Source organism: Buteo buteo, chromosome 9, assembly GCF_964188355.1.
Source record: "Buteo buteo chromosome 9, bButBut1.hap1.1, whole genome shotgun sequence".
Classification (NCBI taxonomy): domain Eukaryota; kingdom Metazoa; phylum Chordata; class Aves; order Accipitriformes; family Accipitridae; genus Buteo; species Buteo buteo.
Window position 1 is genome coordinate 45632744 of NC_134179.1, and position 17184 is coordinate 45649927.

General features: G+C 36.6%; 1 protein-coding gene across 2 annotated transcripts; it reads right to left on the reverse strand.

Annotated features, from left to right (window-relative positions):
* Positions 1-1464: 1464 nt before the first annotated feature.
* Positions 1465-7743, reverse strand: KRT20 (keratin 20). 2 transcript variants are annotated; one of them, XM_075036946.1, is made up of 8 exons: positions 7321-7743; positions 6478-6560; positions 6112-6268; positions 4817-4978; positions 4609-4734; positions 4233-4453; positions 3215-3255; positions 1465-2553 (listed from the first exon to the last, which is right to left on the reverse strand). In XM_075036946.1, exons 1-8 carry the CDS (start codon positions 7741-7743, stop codon positions 2456-2458), a joined length of 1311 nt encoding a protein of 436 aa, XP_074893047.1. In that variant the 3' UTR covers positions 1465-2455. The 2 variants fall into 2 exon arrangements, with proteins under 2 accessions (XP_074893047.1, XP_074893048.1); XM_075036947.1 differs by lacking the exon at positions 3215-3255 and having other exon boundaries at positions 1465-2570; positions 4236-4453.
* Positions 7744-17184: the final 9441 nt, after the last annotated feature.

Genomic DNA, 17184 nt, shown 5'->3' on the forward strand with positions numbered 1-17184 from the left:
GATCAGAGAACAGTTTAACCTTTATATAGGGAAGGCAGTGGGTGTTGCAGTAGTGGTCCCCACCTCCTAGGAAGATCTTTAATTCTTTCTCTCTCTTTCTTGTTTGGAGGGGAAGTCAGTTTAGCATGTCCTAACCAAACCCAATTATATGTGTCAATCTAAATTGCCAATGGGAGTGGAAATCTGGTGCCCTCCAGGTATTTGCTGTATGAGGGGAAATGGGTGGAGCAGAGCTAAGACACCACGATAATGTTTTGCCATGTGCAACGGAGCACAAAAATTTCTTTTCGCATTTAAATCCTTCCTAAGTAATTTTTTTGTCATTACATACTCATTGCTTTCTTGGTTTGGGGCTATTATTATAGGAGTATGCTTAAGTCAGTGGAGTGATCCCTATCATATCATACTTCCCAGTGTGCGTGTCGAAAATGTGTTTCTTTTCATAATACTTTTCTGGCATGAATGTCTGCCAGATTAGTGCTCCTTGTATGTTTATTAAGAAGTAAGAAAAGTGATCAACAAAAGTTATGAAGAGGCATATGGACATTCAGTGATCTGCAGGTTGATCATTAATATGAAAACATAAATATACTTGATTATACTGAATATATTGTGTTTTCTGCCCTAAACCTTTCATCATTGAAATATCTCTGTGTAATATGCATAGCCTATACCAACAGTTTATACTTTTGAGCTGAAAACTAACCATTGTTTCTTCTAAATAGTTTGCTATTATCTTAAAATAAGGAAAATGATTTCTGTATTTTGTGCTTTTTATAATATAAATCTAAAGATTGAATATAGCTCTTCTCGTTGCAGGTTTAGGCATGGAGACACTTCAAAACCAATATACTTCTCTTTTGAAGTTATTTTGGTAAACAGAAAATTGTTTTTTGTTTGTTCTGGCTTAGTTATATCATTGGATTTGTCAACTAAATGTATTAGTTTTTAATTTATCTACATCTAGGAGCATAGGTGCTTCTTTGGGCAGAAATATATTGTGAGCAGTAGATCGAAGGTTTAAGTAAAGCATTTGTGTAGAAATTAATTGATAGCCTGGTATCAGTGACTCATGATAGTGAAAGCAAAGGATTATTTTATTTGGCAGCTGTTTATGTACAGTAAATAACACACTGGACAGGTGAGATTTCAAAAGGAAGAGTTTTTTGTGTTTATGTTGTCAAGAGGAAAATGTAGGCTCCTTGGACTGAAGATCTGGGTGTGGTATAGGAGACTTAATACTGTATGGGGAAGGGTACGTGAAGTTATTGGTAGTAAAAGGTTTAATAGAGATGGTGATCTTTTTATTTCTGAACTGAAAGGCAAAATATATTCTTATTGATAAAATATCTTTGCTTGCTATGGTCCCTGGTGATATAAACATTCACAGAGAGGTCCCTGGTGATATAAACATTCACAGAGAGTGAAAAATAATGAACAGGCTTCTTCAATTTATTTGTTCACTTTAATTTATTATGAAATGCAAATTGACACTTCTTATTTATTTGAAAATCAGCTTTTACTGAAATGAAGCTGCATTACATTTGAATGGTAGTTCAAGTTCAGAAAAGGTGCATTGAATCAATATTTTAATGCATTTTTAAAAATAAATCTACTCTAAATGTGCTACTACATAAGAGAAAAAATAGATTGCTAAACTCTGGATTGCAATGAAACTAACATATTTGGTAGAGAGTGTATCATCTGTATCTGGTAAATTCTTTTTTGTAAAGTTTTGATGAGGTGTCCATCAAGGTCTCAGAAATAGCAGCTCTCTTCTAAAAACTTTTCATTTGTTAATATGTTGAAAGTGTGAGAAAACTTAGGGCACCAGCTGTTGAAGTGAACTGTCTGAAAAAATGAAGCAAAAATTCTCATAGTGCTTTCAGAAAAGTCCATTACTATCCAGAGCTTGTTAAGCACATGAGCAAATTTTGTCCCATTTTGTCTTCATCTAATGACTTTCACCAGCTTAGTGCTTTGAAACTTCAACAGTAAACATTGTTTCAGTATTTTTCTAAATGTAATTTAGACTATTTTAAAAGCTATAGTAAATTCATGCTATAAGTAATTTGACTTCCTAATTTTTACTGAGCATGATTTTAATGTAATTTTAAGACTCTGATGTAAGTAAAAATAATACTGAGTTTTTATCTGTCTTGGAAACAATTATACATTTATAACAGGCTGATTTGTGTTTTATTCATCAAGGTATTTAGTCACAATATTAGTAAACCCGAAATCTTGTACTTTGTAACTTACTGATTTCTATTAACACTCACACATACACACACAAAAAAAAAGAAAAAAATTGTTTGAGATTTGATTGTTTGGCATTTTTCAACCCCTCTGGGCTTTAGAGAGAATTAGATTGGATACTTTATAAAGTTTAATCTTTCAGTTTTGGCATCAGCTCCAAGAAGCTCAGAGGCTGTCTCCTCTCTGCTGGTGCCATTTACAGCTTCTCTTCAATCTCTTCCACCTTAGAGGAGACAACCTTGCCATCAACCACTTCTTCGACAATTGTCTTGATCTTCTTAACTTTACTTGATTCTGGTAATGAAATTGAAAAGAGAATTAATCAAAGGCAATGTATATTGACAGAGTAATATTACTGTAGTACTAGCAGAAATTCCACCAATGAGAACATAGATAAAGGCATCTTTTCAATGTACAGTTACTGTGAAGTAAGCTTTTGGGGTATACAGGATATGGTTTCTCTTCCTTCGAACATCCTGTATGTTACCCATAATATTATAGCGGGCATCGTGTTGAATAACTCCCTATCCGTCCAGATAGTTTTGCTTCAGTTTAGCACAAACATGTAGACCTAAAACCTAGGAAAAGTCTTACACTGAAATGGATATTTTTGCTATTAAACTACATATTTTATTTAGGAGCCTAGTCTTCCTGTGTAGTCAGCGGAGAGAAGCAGATGCTTCTGAAGTCCTCCAGAGGGTAATTCAATAATTCTCTGTCATTCTCTTGGCTCTTTGATGAGTCTGTGATTTTATGTTGGGCGTCTGAATTACATACATAAAAACAGGCTTTGTATAATCCCTATAGGTTATCTATTCATACAGTTGATTACTTTCTTGATGTAAGATTCCACTGGTTATTTGCTCTCAAACTGTGTTGTCTTCTATCAGACTACTTAGTTCCGTAACATTTCAATAGGCAGCCATCAAAAAATAAGGAAGTTGATGTGACATACCTTTTTCAAGCTCTGCTGTAGGTACATCCACTTGGAAATGTCTGTTCAAATTATAAATTAAAAAATATAAATATATGACAACTAACGTATTGAAGAAACATTGTTGTATATTTCCTGTACATTTAATCAGGACAGGTAATGTCCTTTCATCAAGACGTATAACCAGGTGTTTAGATGAGTTTTCTCTGTTAAAGTAAAACTTGCTGAGCATAAGCTATAGGTGAAATTAATCTGCAGACTCATTTCTACAATGCTATGACTTCAGCTCATGCAGATATGCCCAATCTAGTTCCAGAATAGCTGAACAGGCAGAATCTTGGGGGGAAATACCACTCTCTGCTTGCCCCACTTTCATAGATGTCTGTTCTTTTCACTTCAGAATATGGGATACTGGACTAACTGAACATTTTAGTGTCAATTCACTTGGACCTCTTCAAATTTTTAAGTAGCTTGCCTACTAGTGACACAGGTAGAGCAGAGCATAAGCCAGTGCAGGCTGCAAAACTTGCCATGGACTGCAAGAGAAGATCGATATGCTTTTGCTGAGTGCCTGCTCTAGTATGACTAGGTGCTGTGGTGTCTAAAGCATGTTAAAAAAAAACTAGCCCAGGTCAGTCCAGGCCTGCAGAAGCTACAGTCATTACAGTTATGGACAAGTCAATCCCACATTGAATTACTGATGCTTATGGAGCGTGAACATCTATCCAGCTACTCATCTTACAAAGAGTAACAGTATACACCTATACTTACAAAGAGTAACAGTATACACATATGCAGAGGCTGAGAGAGACAAACTCAACAGACTTCCACAGCAGCTTCTGAAACCCAGAACGAACTGCAGCCTCCTCTGAATCCACAGTTGAGAACTGGGCAACAGGCTTCTCCCTGCCCCCCCCCCCCCCAGTTGGAAAGTGGCAGATTTTACACTTTCGTCTTCCGTGAATATAGACAGTATTTGCAACATTGTTTGCTGTCATACCAAACTAAACCAACAAGCAAAGTGCATGTATTTCCTCACCCGCTGTCCTCTCCTTCCAGCAGACGGCGGTACGTGGCAATCTCCATTTCCAAGCGAGTTTTGATATCCAGTAGTATACTGTACTCTTTATTCTGACTCTCCATGTCAGCTCGGAGTTGCCTCAGTTGAGCCTCTAAATTGACAACTGCTTCCTGTATTTGGGTTAGCTGGTATCTGTAACGTGCTTCAGTTTCAGCCAGAGTATCTTCTAAAGGCTTTTTCTACAGCCAATGGAAAGAACAGAGGTGCATTATTCAAGAGGGTACCTTTTTGTGTTAAAATAACATTTTGATTGAAAAGCCTCTCAGTTTCTATATTTATGCATGTAAGTGTGTACTAAACGCAGTCCTTACTTCAAGTACTCTTTATTATTTACCATGTTAAGCTGGGTCTGTAGTTGTAGCTTCAGACCCTGAAAGATCTGTTTCCGGTTGGTGATCTCATTCCTTTGGCCTTGCAGCTGTTCAGTGTCGATTGCTACTTTCTGGTTTAGTTCTTCTGTCTGAAATGCAAAAATGGAGGGGCTGTAAACTGCAGCTAGACATGACTGAGGTTCTTGCTGATGTTTAAGTAATTGACCTTACCTGCTTTTCAAATCGTTCTTTGGCTTCTTGACGGTTCTTTTCTGCCATTTCTTCATATTGCTGTCTCATGTTTTCCATAATAGCTGCAAGATTAGTACTTGGAGCAGCATCCACCTCTACATTAACTGAGCTGCTCACCTGTTTGCGCAGTCTGTCGACGTCCTACAGCAATGAGGACTGTATTAGCATCAACTAAAGGGAACTTTCAATCCTGAATATTGGAAGCAAATCAAAATCTACAGACATAGGAGTAATTCTTAAATAGCACCTCAGGGCAAGATAATTTAATCACCTTGTAAATACTGTTTAGTGCACCTCATGTTAGAACATTTTACTTATTTTGTAGCAATAAATGCTATATCATAGATAAACATTATAAAATGATGATTTCCTCAGGACCAGATCTATGGAATAAGTGTAGAAGTCATGGTTCCCATTTATATACTTTTGTGGGGTAGCAACTCCTAAACCACAGATTATTCTTAAAGAAAACCTTCACTCCTTAGTTTCTGGAGCTGTTCAGTCTTTGATGCCTAATAGCTTGGATGTCAGTTACTGTCACACACATAGAAATGATGCAAATGCCTCAGTCCTGCACAGCACAGTTTTAAGTGGGTGGCTAGGCTGGCTGGTTTTCTTGGTTGGATCTTTCTAATAGAGTGCTTAAAGAATGTATTTTCTGCAATGTGACGAGGAATTTACAGTTTTGAAGTTGATAAGATGACACTAAGAGGAAAACTTGGGCATATCCCATAACTGAGATTTTGTTAAGAGTAATTTTGAACTTAGGATTTCAGTTTGTGTCTTTACTTGAAAAGGGGAAATAAACAATGGTTGTGTAACATTCTTACTTTTGTAGGTCTTTGAAACTATAAATGTAATGCTAAGGGTGAGTTTCAGTTTGAACTTAAACTCCCAGGAGATACCGAGTATACATATCTAAGTTGTAGGTATCTCTGCATGAACCAGAGTTCCTGTTACAACCAGTAGAGGCCAGAGAGTGTCCCAGCTGACCAGCCAATAGGTGTTTGCTCTACAGTGATCAGAATCACTCTCTACGGTATGTCTGTTTTATTGACTGTCTCTCAGTTGATTGTAATAGAACCATAGGCACATTCACAAAGGTAATATATGAATAGGAACGTAATTTTTGATATGCTAATCTGGAGCTGAAACCCACCATAGGTGTAATATTCTTTCAGATTAACCATGAAGATTTCATTATTCCTAGTGAGGCTGAGTTTATGTATGGCACTTAAAAACATCTCTCCCTGACAGTGTTTGGCTGCTCTCACCTCCTCATGGTTCTTCTTAAGAAAAGCTAGTTCTTCATTCACACTTTCAATCTGTGACTCCAAATCAGATTTCATCAAAGTCAAGTCATCATAAACCCGGAGCAGTCCATTAATGTCACTCTTGACACTTTGCCTGAGCAAGTATTCATTCTCATACCTGTAAAATAAAGCTTGTTTTGTCATCATGAAAATGCAACTGTTTGATGTAAATGTTAGAATCAGTAACTACTATAGCCTTAGTTGTAAACTTTTTATTAAACTTTATGTTAGAAGATGTTTACTTCTCAGCTTTGATACTAGTAACTAGAAGCTTTCATGAATAAGAGGAGCATGAAAGAGAATTTATGAAACGATCATGGAACTTACTTCAGTCTAAAATCATCAGCAGCCAGTCTGGCATTGTCAATCTGCAAGGCAAGCCTTGCATTTTCCAACTGTGCAGCACCAATCTAAAAAGGAATAGTTGAAAAGGAATGAATCTTTGAACATAAAAGCACACTTGCTCGATTTCTGGAAATTAATACTGCATGTGGGCTTCATCTCGCTTAACTTTAGCTGTCTATTAGTCATCTAGGTTTAAGCTAAGTTCCCTTTGAAGTGCACAGAAGGGATTAGGGTTCTCCAAAAGGCAAATTATCCTGTCATAAAATAGGTATATAAAATAGTTGGGATGAACTGCTCTCTGAAAGGGAACTGCTTTTAAAGAATGGGAAATTGAACTGGTGAAAAGTAAGAGGGGAAAGATTTAAGGAAGTTCACTGGAAACATAATTTGACAAATCTATCAGCTGATTGCTGTGGGAGTATTTTATTGTTTATAGTGGTAGTTTACTATTTCAAGTAGTGATCTATTATTTTGTCTGAGCATTTGACATTCTTTTCTGAAAAAACACTTTGACAAATGCTAAACTATATTTGAATATGTAAATTACCATCAGTACTTTCACTAATTAAAATTACCTAAGGCAAATATAGGAGGATTAATTAATTTTGTTTTCATGTATGAGATTACTCACATCTGCAGACATATATCTAGTATCACAAATTATGTAAAATCTGTTGCTAATTTGTATCTGATCAAAATAAAGCATTAATTTTTCTTAGCTGAGACAATTGCAATTTGGAAAAGTTAATTTTCTACAATAGATTATTGTCTATCTTCCCAATAATTGCAATTCATATATTTATAGATGCTTATATGATATCTTACCTTCTTCTGGAGATCTTCAGTTGTTTTAAAGTATGAGCTATAGTCATACCTTATGACCGTGGTATTCTTCTCATACCACTCCTTGATCTGCTTTTCAATCAGGGAGTTTGCCTTTTCTAGAGAGCGCACCTTCTCCAGATATGAAGCCAAACGGTCATTTAGATTTTGCATAGTTGATTTTTCATTGCCAGTGAGCAGCACATCACTACCAGTAATATTAAGCTGGAAGTTCCCACCAAAGCCTTGTCCATAGTTGGTGCTGGTAGATATGCGGGTGCCATAGCCACCAGCTCCCCCATAGACACTAGGTGCCTGCATCTTTTGGATGGCCATTTTACTGGAGGTTGAACCACTGGCACTGAGTGCAGTAGGTTGAAAGGATGTTCTTCTATGCCACTGAAGACTTCGGTTAGAGAACGCCATTTGTGTTCTTTGTCTTCTAAAATGAAATGGCTAAACCTACACAGATAGAGAGCAGCTGAAGTGAAAAGCAGTGCGTGCTCTGGAAACCTTTATACTGTGTTTCAAAGAGGAAGCACAATAGTTATAAACCTCACCTCTATTGACACATAATAACTGGTGTCAGCACAAATAGCACACAGCACATTGCCCCCACACTCTGTATTATGTAAAGGGGTTTTCATCTGTTCCTCTGTGTTTGAGAAAAACTCCCCAGGTAGTTTGGCTTGCTTTGTTATTATTTTGAATAATAGATAAAACACAAATGAACTGTTGAATCATTTATAACAGTATACCTGCAGCCATGCTCTCTATAGTCCTTTTGAACAAACAAGTACATCCTTACCCCCATGTGCAGTGTATGACATAAAAATGAGAGTTGATGATATGTGACAAGAGACTTAAAATGTTTATATTTGCAGTCAAGTATATATTTCTGTTGAGAAAGCCATAGTTTGGGCCTCAGGACAGTCTAGAACTAGGTGTGTAAATTATTAGAAAGGAGGCATCTGTAACTACCATGTTAATTTTATAGTAAGCACAAAACAATATTCATACTGTAATTGGAAAGTGAATGTTGTTGTAGTTGGCTTACATTGAATATGCATTCGTTTAGTATTAGAAAACTGTTACAAGTTGAACTCTAGCTTTCAGTGCAGTTGAAATTAAGCAGAAAGAGTATTGCTTTGTCCGTAAATAAAGTAATAGGAACAAGAATACCGGAAATCTTCATTGCCCGCTTTCTTTATTTCACATATGAGATGCTGAGGTCTATGGTGTTGAGATCAAGCTTCCAGCCTAACTAGCTTCCAGCCCTACTGTGTGGCTGAAGTTAAAGCAAAACAAGTATCCCTCCTGCCTCATCAATATTCTAGACAAAGAGACTACCAGCTGATGAGTTCCATGGCTGGGCATTCCATCACAAACCTGGGTGTTCATTAACAGGAAATCAGCTGCCTTTGTTCAGCACATGAAGAAACCCAACAATCCTACTTCTAATCGTACTGAGGTTCCAAAACTGACTGTAGTGTATAGTTTTGGTACAGAAAATGCAGAGATAAAATGGAAAGCTAGGGAAGAAACTGCTTCCTGAGGGCATTATTAGTGCTGCAGGAAAGCAGGTAGCAGGTGTGCATTGAGACAGGATGTAGGTATAGTTCCTTGGGGCATTGCACTGACAATACTTCAGTGTATTATTAATGTACAGCTAGTCAGGTAGAACAATTAACACATATTGCTTGTATTAGTGAAAACAGCTGCTGTACATACTGATCTTCAGCTCTGGGGCAAGGAAATTGGTGAGACACTAAGCTTTGAAGGCATTAAACTATATATTGGAAGCATTAGACTATATATTGGAAGCATCTTCAGGTTTCTGAGAACACCTAACCTGGGCTATTACAGAATCATAAGTACTGCTAAGTTTTTTAAGTTACTGTGCTACAGCTTAGTCTAAATAGTATTGGATCAAGGCAAAGAGTTAAGCTGTCATACTTAGCTATTCTGAAAACATGCATCTTCCAAACCAAAGTGATCAGTGTTCAGGGCAGAACTTTTTTGCAGGAGGATACTGTGAATTGTCTTTGGACCTTGAACTGGTCTTTGGGTGTAACTGGTAATGGAAAACATTTATGACAGTTGAAACCAAAGTACACTAGCCATATAATTTGGACTGTCACTATAGAAACTCAAGGTGGGTTGTCTTTTGTTCATTAAAAATATTCAGACTGAGTAAGAATCAATGGTGTTAGTAGGCAGACCTTACACCTTTAAAGCTGTAAAAGGAATACAGCAAGAGATCCTCTACAGTTACATCTCTTGGTTATATATTTTACTGCCTAGACTTCTGACAGTATTTTATGATAGTCTATTTAAGAATAAACCTTCTGCTTTGTTTTCTTAGTATTTATTAAAATTAGTTTCCATGTTACCTTAATGGTATATTTTCTAAACATCACTTGAAGATTTCATTTTTACTTTTATTGAGCAAATGACAAAGGTTATTTGTTAGCTTTCATGCTTGCCTTTAAATGCAACAAGCTGTCATTGAAGGCCTAGATTGGCTCTTGTGGGTCAAATTCTTAATCTTTATATTCACAACTATCCCACCTCCCTGTGCAGAAGCAGCTACATAGTTTAAATATCAAAAGCTAATTGTGTGTGTTGTCAAATTAATATCAGGTGTTTGAAATTTACAGAAGTGTATACTATTTAGAAATGTAAGAATAATATAAAAATACATTTCAAATTGATAGAGAAATAAAATTCACTGATACATAAAAATTTCTAAACTTTTCTCTAACTTCACCTTGTACAATGATCTGAATTAAAGTGGACATCAGGATTAAGTCAGACATTTGCCTTGTGTTCTAGCTCTACTATTTTAGGTCAAGCTGAACTTTCAACAATTATTTTTCTTCCAGAATCCTCTTGACTATTAAGCAAAAGGGTTCAAGGCATATGCAACTAGAAGCACAGAGCAGTAGCATCATGCAGACCTAGTATGAAAAGATACTGGGCTGAATTTTCTTAGTGTTCTTTTTCTTTTCTTCTCCAAATTGTTTACTGACAATTTCTCTGGTCTTATCATTTTATATGTGCTTCTGTTTCAAAAAATAAGCTGGAGTATTTGCAAGAATATTTACTAAGATCAGGATAGGTATCAGTCACACCAGAGGTGGGTTTTGCTCCTGTTTTTTGGTTCAATATAGGTTTTTTCATGGAATATATCTTGAATGGTTGTACAAGTCACTGGAAACTGCAAGAGTGAACACCAAAGACTCTATCTATACCAGTAAATGAAACAAGGGCAAGGCCCATAGACTGGCTGAAGGGCAAGTGGCTTGTCATGGCTCACATCTACAAAGCTGTACAGCTCTCAGTTGGGAGTGGTTATCAGCCTCCACTACCTCTTGAACTATGCCCAGGTATTATCTGGAAGAATATGGGCTGTCTTTTTTTTTTTTTTTTTTTTTATTTTATTGGTTGGAACAGTAAGTTACCTAAATAGATGTCGAGCAATCTAAAAATACATTATCTGATATCTGCCATTTTGATAAATGTTAAAGAAGTGCTGTTAACACTTTGCTGATGCTTTAGTTCAGCAGTGTAATTTCCAACTCCAGACTCAGTTGTGAATACTCTATAGAGGACAGCCTGTGGATTCACGTGTAACACTTCCTTTCAGTGACGTGCTTAGTCGAAATGGTTTGTGTGTAGTCATAATGAAACATTCATGACAACACCAATAAATTGTTTGATTTCATGAAGAAATCTCACCTGTGTGACAGAAGTTTAATGTATATTAGAGAGCAATGAAGATAAGTCATGCAGGGTTATGATAACATGTGCATGCCATTTAGTATTACTCACCTTTACTAACCAGTCATGGGTAACCAGTCTTCAGAGTTCAGGGAAGAAAGACACACCCAGCTTTGGTTCTGCGTTTATGCTGCCCTTAGGTGGAATATATGCTTTTCTTTAGGCTGACTTAAAGATTTAAATAAAGTCTTTTAGTTTGGTCTTTAGTGATGATCCATTCTAGCAGTGAAATCCAATGCCCATTTATTAGTCCCTGCAACTATGTTGCTGATATGAGTTTGGATTTTGTGTCATAAGAATTTGAATCTGAAAGATCTCTTACAATACAGTCCTGAAAGGACTTCCACTGTACAAAGTCCATTCAAGGAAGAGGATCTCCATGTTCAATATTCCAGCCATATTCCAGTATTCAATATTTCTGTGTCTGAGAAACCCCCCTCTTTCTCTTGTTAACCTACTTGTGAGAAGTTACTTCCTGATTTATGCCATAAACTGGTTTACAACCAAAAGAACAGTTGTAAGATGAGCTTTCAGGGGAAAATCTGAGTAAATTTTTAATGTAGTTGTGAGCCAAAATCAAGTTTTAAATTAAGATTTTTCTGAATGAGTGAAAAAAAAGTACTCAGGTCAATTCCCCACCCTGAAAACAAACTATCTTTGTGCCATTTGTTAATGCGAAGGCTGCACCCTTGAACACTGCTCTCTCCAAAGAGAAAAGAAAGATGTTTTGTGTTTTGCTGAATGTGATCGGATGAGAGAAAGGTCCAGATGATGTCACTAACTCAACTGGATTCACTTAAGCCCTGAATATTTGCAGCACAAGATTCTACACTGTCTTCCTCACGTACGTATTTTTTCCTCATTTCCCTCTCTGTTTATCTTTTGTCCCATGAAAATATCTTAATCATCAAATCACTACACCTTATTTTTTCTGCTTTGGGCTTTTGACCAGAGAGGTAAATTTAAAACATTACTTTAAATCGTATGATACTTAAAGAGGTGTTCCAGATTGTGGAATAGTGCATAAGACTGTGTTGGTTACATCCTTCCCCAACAACAGGTTGAAAATGAAAGTCAGGAGCTGCCTTTCCTGTCTTAGCTGCTCTCCTTGAATCAAATCAGATTTCAGTGCCAGCAATAACAGCTCCAGGCCATACAAATGAACCTTCTCTTTTTTCTCCCCTAAAAGTATCATTAATATCAACTCTTATATAATCTAAAAGACTACCAGGTGGATCTTTTTCCCATGTAAAAATTATGTGCAACTGAGGTGTCAGTGGAATGAGAAAACCAGTAAGCTGGAAAATATTTCAGCTTACTCGTTTTCTCAGTTCCATAATGCTGGAATAGTTCAGTATCCATGAGAAAATATTATCTATTTATGTGATTCAGTGAGCAAATACAATTTTCATGGCCCTGTACAAATATATGCACACACTGATAGTATGCCATAAAAGATACATACAAACACACTGTGTTGCATGTATTCACATTTGTGTAGATTTTTTTTGCTAGCTTTTAAAAAAAAAATCCTTGTGGTTTCAGGGACTTGACTTGTATCATGCTTGGAACCCCCAAACCAGGAGAAAAACTTAAATTTTTTTCAAGGGTATAATTGCAGTCATAACTCTCAGGAGTTGCCTGGGCAGTTCCGTGACTGCAGCTTTTTCTTTGGGGACCACTCTGGTCCAGTACATTGTAGTGACCACATGGCATCTCCTCTCCCAGTATTTGTATAACCAGAAGCAAATTATGGGTTGCTTGCTTTGTAAAGAGAAGCAACCTGAGATACTATCCCAGCCTCAGGATCTGTCAGGCAATCAGGTATGAAAAAAAAAAAAAAAAGCAAGAATGGAAACAGGACAAAAATATATCTCAGTACTCCCTTAAGAAAGTTGTGCATTTTTAGGAATGTCCATTACACGAATACTTCAACAGAAATTTCCAGTTAAAAATTGTTCACTAGCCTTAAGAGTCTCACAGAAGGCACAGATATCAAAAGGAGTGGTTCCTGTGGTAATGCTTAGTCATAGTAGTCCCATTTGCATGCCATTTGGAGCAGAAACATGATGTGTATATAGCTGTTTGTCACTAGAGGCCACCACATGCCTTCTTAAAAGAGTTATGTGTAGAAATGTACTTATAATTTGCTGCAATGGGAGAACCCATACTGGAACCTGAACATGGTTAATGAAATTCACATATTACATAACAAAATTTCACATATTACCCACTTTTCTGGTCCTATATCCAGAAGAAAATTTTTTTGCATAACTCTTGTGGCCAAATGTTTAAAGTAATATTTATCTTCACAGCCACAAGCTGTAATTACAGGAGTTTAGCATTGTGTATGGCACTGAGTTTGTAAGCAATGGCAACAAGTATTATCTATCTTTCTAAATCTTGAAAGCTGAATTTCTGAGGGTAGGAATATTCATTATCCCTTTGAATTATGCCCCTTTATGACTGATGCTTGAGTATTTTAATTTTTAGACAGCAATAAACTCTAGACATTAAAGAAGGTTTCTTTGTTTTTACTTTTTTTTTTTTCTGCATAGCAGCAATGTTATTTCCAGTGGAACATGTCCATTCACAAATGTCTTGGTAACTGGCTTGAGACTGTTCTGTGGTGAGATTAACTAAGAAACAGAGCCTGGGCACTGAAATGGCCTCCAAAAATTGATAATTTGTCTCACTAATAAGGAATGAAAAAGTGGTTTTTTTTCCTGCACTGTTAACTTCAAAAATCACAATTTCTGTCTATTTGCAGCAACATTACAGATTTCCTTCTTTGAAACTGCTCTGGCAAGAGTTGCCTGCAGTGTATTTGTTTTATGCATTTTACGCTTTAATTTCTTGTAAGCATGATTCAGGGCTGTACATCTGGGGCAAAGCTGGTACTTTTTCTCTAAAAGTAGCAGAGTATTAACTTCTACTCTAAAGAAGTACTGTATAGTTTCTCAGCTACTTCAGCTTGTTTGTTTCTCCTTTTCCCTGCCTGCTGCAAATAATTATTCCTCTAAATTGAACTACATTTTTCTCAAAAAATATTCCGCATTTTTGTTGCTTTCTATAGAGCCTAATAACAGCCTATCAAATTAATTCCTTTTGACTGTCCTTAGGATGTTGGAAAGCAGAAAAATTTACCCCTGAAGTGTAGATAGTTATTGGAAGTGTCTTTACCACAGCTGATGTTATGGTTTTATGCCTTTAAGCTTCTGATGCATATTCAGACTTTCAAAAGGCAAATTAGTATGTCCAGAAGAAGCAGCCATGCACCTGTTTCACCATTAGGTCATGGCTGGTACTTTGTCAGCTATGAGCTTCTATCATAAGGGCAGTCCAAACTGATGCTTATGTTTAATGTGATACTTTTGCAAACAGTTCTTTTATGACAACCCCTAGATGTGTGGCTCAAGTAGGTCATTTCAATATAGTCATACAATTAAAAATACCTCAAAAATACAACTTGAAAAGAAATGAAAAATTTTACTGAGGAAGGAATTATGAAGTAAAAAATTACTTGTGATTTCACGAAGCCAAATGTACAAGTAGAGTCAATAATTAAGACGCTTTTGCTGTATAATTCAGGACGGGGGAAGGATGGCGGGGTGCAGGCCTCTCGAGCATTATTCTTTCCTTGCTTCCCAGTTTATAGATCCTTCCTTTTCTAAATGATTCATACACAGAAACAAGCATCTCCCAGCAAAATCTTAGAAACCTTTATAGGTCAGGGCGTGGACATTGTGAAATGTTTTACTGGCTCTTCTACCTATTCTCTCTGCTTCGGTAATAGCATGCAAACAGTGTTTTTAGCAGTGTTATAAAAGCTAGATTTTCTTTTCTTCTCTTTCTGAAATTACTTCATTAATTTTGCATCTGTGTTAACAAGGTAGGCAGAAAGCAAAATTTTGCATTCTACAGAAATGGTTTGTTCATAAATAAGAAAGAAAACCTGCCAATGTGTGCCCAAATCACCCGAAAGAATGTGTGATTAATAGCACAAACCATTACTGCATTACCTCATTGCAAACTTCTTCCAGAGGATCAACAATTCACTTACCAAAGCTGTGTATTGTAATACACCTTAATAAGTTTTAACATTTCTACAAGTGAAATGAGCTATGACTCATACACATTCTGGAGTGCATTCAAGTCTGTTATAAATCACGTTGGAGGATTATTTAGTGCAGGACTTCCTTAAATGGCAGGTGAAACTGCAAGAAGTGATTTGTAAATGCTGATGGTTTCAGCCTCCTTTTATAGACTCTGTGAGTTCCTGTGTCTTGTTAGTTTGCAAAAGTATTGTTACATCATTCACTTAGACTTAGAAATTACATACTGTCCTACTGATATTTTTTTACTATCCTATTCCATTTATGGGAAATAGAATATAATCACTTTGAGTGTGTTATTTTTTATGATACTTCAAATTTTTAAAATTGCAGTTTCTTTGGGCCTGGGTCAGTCACTTCCTTGATGTTGAAACAGCACTTCTGTGTATAATTAATACTGAAGTGGAATAAATACCATCTAGAGAGTTCAATCAGTTTTAATAAAGTAATTTTTCAAGCAATACAGTGTCACACTCCTGAACATTTCCTTTCCTTCAAGACACTGATCTGAGACTAAGAGAAAGAAGCACATATGCCATCTCTTTTTAAAGTTTCCCAAATACTACAAAATCACCAAAGACGCCCAGGCATAGTGTTCTGTACAGGACTAATTGTAGTAGGGCTATTAGCACACATAAATTGAAGAACATCATCAAAGTATGTGCAAGGTCTTGACCGGCAGTACACACTTGAAATTAATCAATTGAATTATCTCTTCAGTGTGATCAGATACAGAAAGTATTGCTGTAACTAGAGAATGGCTCTTTGCGGAAATTCTATTATCTAATAGCTGGGGTAAGTAGAAGCTGTGAAATGATGAACTCTAATTTAGTCGCTATCAGTGACTTTCTCTGCAGCCTTGAGCAAGTTGTGTCATCTCTTTTTTCCAATTTCTCTAGCAGTAAAATGGGAATGATAATACTACCCCCATTCATTATCTCCCTAACTTCATCTCTCAGTGTGTTGTGAGAATATAATGTTAACAGTGCATGCAAGTGGTAAATATTAGTATCATTATTTATTATTTAAGGTGCAGACCTACCCTAAATACATTTAGAAATGCATAGCTTATCTACCAGAACACAAATTCAGAAATAATGAATAAACACTAGATATAGGGCAACATATGGCCAGTGACACAGTATCAAGATGTTCAACAAAGAGGAAATCTGCAATTATACATAGTATTCTAAAGCCATGAAAAATTCTCCAGAAATAAGCAATTTTTGCCATAGAATACTTGCTTTCATTTAGAAAACAGAATGTAGTGTAACTAATACATTTTAAACTGAAAGAGGGTAGATTTACATTAGATATGAGGAAGAAATTCTTTACTGTGAGAGTGGTGAGGCACTGAAACAGGTTGCCCAGGGAGGTTGTGGATGCCCCATACCCAGCAGTGTTCAAGGCCAGATTGGATGGGGGTTTGAGCAACCTGGTCTAGTGGAAGGTGTCCCTGCCCATGGCAGGGGGGTGGGAACTAGATGGTCTTTAAGGTCCCTTCCAACCCAAACCTTTCTATGATTCTACACTGAAGGACTAATTGCTTTACTTCACTTACTAAAAGACAGCAACTTGAATGGATGTGTTAGAGCCATCGATGTGTGGTGATGTTAGTAAACAGAGTGAACTATGAGGTCAGTGTTGTGAGCTGTGCTCATCTGACCATTACAGAATGCAATGACACAGTTGTTAAAAGAAGGTTAAAATCATCAGAGTGGTGGAGAGGAATGGGAATTCTGCTACGTCTTAGTCTCATTTGGACCATAGCCACGCATAACACAGCAATGCAGGCAGTGCATCTCTCACCTGTGCATGAGAGGATGCTAGGACATGAGTAAAGCCACGGCATTGCTCAAGAATGTGAAATAAGGACAGCCATGTTCTATAAAGTACTTCAATTATTCATTTTTCCTTCTTCTTTCCTTGTAGTTTAGCACAATCAAAACCTAGCACAAAGCATAGATAC

What these genes read in the sequence shown, in the direction of transcription:
- KRT20 (XM_075036946.1), bottom strand. Translation starts at nt 7,743, where the DNA reads ATGGCGTTCTCTAACCGAAGTCTTCAGTGGCATAGAAGAACATCCTTT. An exon ending in TTAAGAAGAACCATGAGGAG is followed by an intron (nt 4,979 to 6,111) that starts GTGAGAGCAGCC and finishes TCATTGCTGTAG; the next exon opens with GACGTCGACAGACTGCGCAA. An exon ending in AAGAACGATTTGAAAAGCAG is followed by an intron (nt 4,735 to 4,816) that starts GTAAGGTCAATT and finishes TTTGCATTTCAG; the next exon opens with ACAGAAGAACTAAACCAGAA.